The sequence below is a fragment of the Oryzias latipes genome, chromosome 24 (assembly GCF_002234675.1).
Source record: "Oryzias latipes chromosome 24, ASM223467v1".
In the NCBI taxonomy this organism is placed as follows: domain Eukaryota; kingdom Metazoa; phylum Chordata; class Actinopteri; order Beloniformes; family Adrianichthyidae; genus Oryzias; species Oryzias latipes.
The window spans coordinates 15201646-15206084 of NC_019882.2; the positions used below are offsets into that span (position 1 = coordinate 15201646).

Consider the following 4439-nt stretch of genomic DNA (forward strand, 5'->3'; position numbering starts at 1 on the left):
TGGTCCAACGAGGGAGTCGCTGACTGCGGCGTCTGCTCCCCCCTCCCACATCGTCTACGGCCAACCATGTGACTGCGCAGGGGCTCCTGGGAGTTGGAGGCCGGTTGTGACGTGTGTACACCTGCCGCTTCCTGACCACCTGTAACAAAAGGACTCGGGTACACAAACTGGGACTTCACTGGTTTGCTGTGTTTTGCTTGTTTACACCTATACCCCTGCATGTTACTGTTGTTTGTTCTGTTCCAGTGTTGATGGTGTACCTGTGATGTCAACAGGTGGGCTTGAGGCCCTTAATGTTATTTGTTTTACTCTGTTTTAATTATTTATATGAGGCTCTTACTCTTATCTGGTTTTACCCTGTTTTTTAATTATTGATATTAAAACTATTTTTTAAGCCAGAACCACGTCTCCACCTGGTTGAGTCCTCAGTTTTGTTTGGTGTGCCTAACCGCTCGTGTTGCCACAATTGCTTGAAATAAACCACTTTAAATCAAAAAAATGTGTGAAACTACTAAACCTGTGATGCTTTCACAAACTCGCTTACTACTGAGTCACTTTTTCGTAGAAAACAGTAGAGCATCTTCTTTGTCAGGGTATCTTTGCTCTAAAACAGAAAGCTGCAGATGATGTGGTAGCTGAGGTTTTTCAAATAAACTCTGACATTTATTTAGTTCAACATGTTTTTTTAAATTGTTCTACCTGCTAACATCTTTGTTCATCTGTACAGCAACAGGGTAAATAAGGTAAACAACCCTTACATCTATTACTGCATATCACTGCTTTTGTTACACTCGATTCACAGAAATAAGAAGAATTGAAATGTTCCTGTTAGAATGTGGTCAGAAACAGGAAACTGCACAGTGAGAACTGCCGACCACTGAACAGAACAAAACTAAAAAACTGAGTCTTAATACTTGACAAAAGCTCAGTGGATTAAAGTGCTGCAAGTGGAGGACCAGGTAAGTTGTTTTCATCTTTGTCTTGTAGTAATTTTACTCACCCACCTCCAGAAGAAGGTAAAGCAGGCAGCATTTTCCAGCAGCCCACAAACAACCAGGCTGTTTATGAGTATCATCAGTAGTCTTTTTGTTTTGTGGGTTCCATATCATTTTTCAATGTGCTCAGTGCTGTTGCTGGTTTCTTACAGAGCAAGGACCCTAAGTTTTTGTTGAAATGTATTTCTCTTCTGTAAAAGCATTGCATTTTGTGAACTGCTGCTAATCTACTCATGTTCACTTTTATTCTTATGTTGCAAAAAAACAATGTAACAGAGATCTGAACTTCAGGTTGGCAGCTTAACTGTAGCCACAAGTGGACCCACGTCTGGGTCTCCCTGTGCCGATTCCCAGCCTTGATCGAATCTAGGGTTTTCTGGTGTAAATTTCTCTGCCAATCCACCTGTACAAATTGGTGAAAGATGATTCACTGTGGCAACCCCTGAAGGGATATGCTAAAAGGGGAACAAACGCAATTCCTCATAATTGCTCATTCCTTAGAAATTCAAATACGTCTTTGTGCTCTAGACATCGTCTCTTTTTCTGTGTGTGTGATTACTGACACAGCTTCACTTTGCATTAAAACCTTTTTATGTAAGTAATTCATGAATGCCACTTTCCTGCCCATCACTTGTACCTTTAAGCTGATAATAACTAACAGTTGTGTGACACCGGTATAAAGCTGCAAGAAACGTAGTTGGAAGAACACTCCTTATTTTAGGGTCTTGTTCTGATGACAAAATAAAGATCTCAACAAATCAAAAGGCTTTTCAACTTTATGTTTCAATGTTGATGCTATTTTGGTTCTTAGTTTTGTCATGACTATCAGTAACAAAATAAGATGGAAGTCTCAAGAAACTATTTCCAGCCTCTCTTATAAAACTAAAGTCATGCCGTCATTGCTATTCTCATTTTGTGAGTTTTTTTGTTCTTAAAACTAAACAGACTTTTGTTCATCAGGCATGTTTGTGGTCAAATCTTTTTGCCGTGTGCCAATTCAGAAATGATCATTGACCTAAACTCAGATATATGCTAATAGTGTGAAACCTCTGAATTCCTGATTATTTTGTGACTCTTAGGTCCATCATTTGTTTAGTGTTGGGCGTCATGGAGAAACTCAACTTGACTGCAGCACCTTCAAACATCTCCTCCTCTTCTGAACTTCTCCCTTCTCCTTCCATGGACTCCAGAGGTGTGCCGGCTGCAGTGATTCTGTCTCTCTGCTTTCTCCTGGGAGTCCCTGGAAACATTGCTGTCATCATTCTGAAGCCAAATTTTCAGCAGCTGTCCAGCATGACCCAGAGTTTGATGCTGAATCTGGCCGTGTCAGACCTGCTCTGTCTGGTGACTCTCCCACTGTGGATTTACAGTCTGCTCTACAACTGGATCTTTGGTCTGCTGGCCTGTAAAGTCCTAATATATCTCATTTATTGCAGTGTTTATGGAAGTATGCTAACTATAGCTTTGTTGAGCTTCCAGCGTTACATGCTTGTAGTGCACCAACAATTTTACAATCAGAAAGAAACAAGATTGTTGTTGGTTTTGCTTTGGCTGGTTGTAATGATAGTGTCCATCCCTGCCTTGGTGGCTCGAAGGGATATCCCTGATGAGCAGTGGCTGCGCTGCAGAAATCAATTTTCCTCTCAACCTCAGAAGATTGCTGTGCAGCTGACAGAGACTCTGGTGGGATTTGCTTCATTTTTTATTGTAGCATTTTCATACGTTCAGCTTTATAGGAAGGTGAATCGAGCAGCATTTTTTAACAACCCTCAGACATCCAGACTGGTTACCAGTATCATTATAGTGTTTTTTGTCCTGTGGATTCCATACCACGCTGTAAATGTACTGAGTGTTGGAGCTACTGCTTTACACAATGAGAGACTTGAGAAACTATTTGGAAACAAACACTATATTGTTACGGCACTGACATTTATAAACAGCTGTCTGAATCCACTCCTGTATGCATTCACTTCTCACATTTGTAAATGTCTGAACCATCTAAACCAAATTCATGAAAGCTCGTTTGATGTGGCGACCCCAGAAGGAATATCCTGAAAGGTGAACAACAACGAGTCATTTCTCTGGATGCAACTGCAGAGGATTTTCTCCATCAGGGTATATTTGTTCTGTCACAGACTTCAGCAGATGATGGGGTAACTGAGGCTTTCCATATAAGTTCACCAAACACAGCTATAGTTAGTTCATCTTGTTTCATTTTCCAAAAATAGTACTACACATGATCATTTTTCATTTGTACAACCTCAAAAGAAAAGGTAAATGAAGTACAACGGTAAAAGTGAATTATGCTAGCATCTTTTATTATCATGGGATTTTTTAACGTGACAGATATAACGCAGGAATAAAGCAAATACTATTTTTAGAATAAAACTTTTACTTAGATTGTGTTGATAAAATGCCTTGTGGTTGAAGCAATTACATTTACATTTTCTCGTCTATAATTTAAAAACATGTTTTGATTTTTTTTTAATTGTGTTTTTTCCTATTCCATGTCTGTTCTGTTTGTCCGTGTTTGCTTATCATTCTTCGTTAAATGAACTGATCAGTGTAGGATGAAGCTTTGAGGTGGTAAGATGATGCAAAAGAAAAGGCTGTATGTTATTTGTGATAAAAGGTTTGACAAAAGAATTATCAGAATTACCTGCACATGCATTGAATTGTTGACTTTTTCTGAAAAATAATCATTTTATTTTTTCCTTTTTTATAATTGTGTTAGTTAAAAGCAGTCAGAAAGGTTCAAAAGTATTGGGGTAGCTATTATTATAAGCTAATATTACTTACATTCATATATTAATAAATGTGTGTATTTTTTTGCGATAAGGTTTATTATGATCATCAACAATGTCTAATTCTGACTCTTCTTGTTTCACTCTGCACACGCTGAGTTCGTGTTACATACATTTACTTTCTTTAAATAATTTTATTAGTTCTTTATTAAATTATCTAATCTACTTCCTGTTCTGTAAGCTATGGGAACATTGGGAGTGGGGCTTATTAATTACTGCACTCTTCACAAACATAATGGCATGGGGAAAGTTTACAAATCCGTGTTGCAATCAAATAAAAAATGCAGATCAAAAAATTTAGATCAGCCAAATATAATCTTCATAAAAGGTTTGTTGAAAATTTCCTTATCAAGTGGGAAAACTCCATTTGCACCTTAGACATGTAGGGCCCTTGTAGGGGGGTTGCTTGGACATAACTGCCAGCAAGCAGCAGCTGTCCTCCTAGCGCCATACCTGCCAATATTAACTGCACCTTAGACATTTAGGGCCCCTTGGTGGGGAGGGTGATGGGACATCACTGTGAGTAATCGGGACAGCAGCTGTCCCCTCAGTGCCCTACCAGCCAATTTTAACTGCACCCCTTTAGTACACACACCCTTCACTCCTCAAAACATATATTCCAACATAAACACACACACAT

The 4439-nt window shown here is 38.9% G+C and overlaps 1 protein-coding gene across 1 annotated transcript; it reads left to right on the forward strand.

Annotated features, from left to right (window-relative positions):
* Positions 1-2086: 2086 nt before the first annotated feature.
* On the forward strand, positions 2087-4238 carry LOC110017737 (leukotriene B4 receptor 1-like). The gene has a single exon (XM_020714715.2). It carries the CDS (start codon positions 2103-2105, stop codon positions 3048-3050), a length of 948 nt encoding a protein of 315 aa, XP_020570374.1. The 5' UTR covers positions 2087-2102; the 3' UTR covers positions 3051-4238.
* The last annotated feature ends 201 nt before the right edge of the window (positions 4239-4439 follow it).

Excerpts from the sequence above, each read along its gene's own strand:
- LOC110017737 (XM_020714715.2), top strand. The coding sequence starts at position 2,103 with ATGGAGAAACTCAACTTGACTGCAGCACCTTCAAACATCTCCTCCTCT.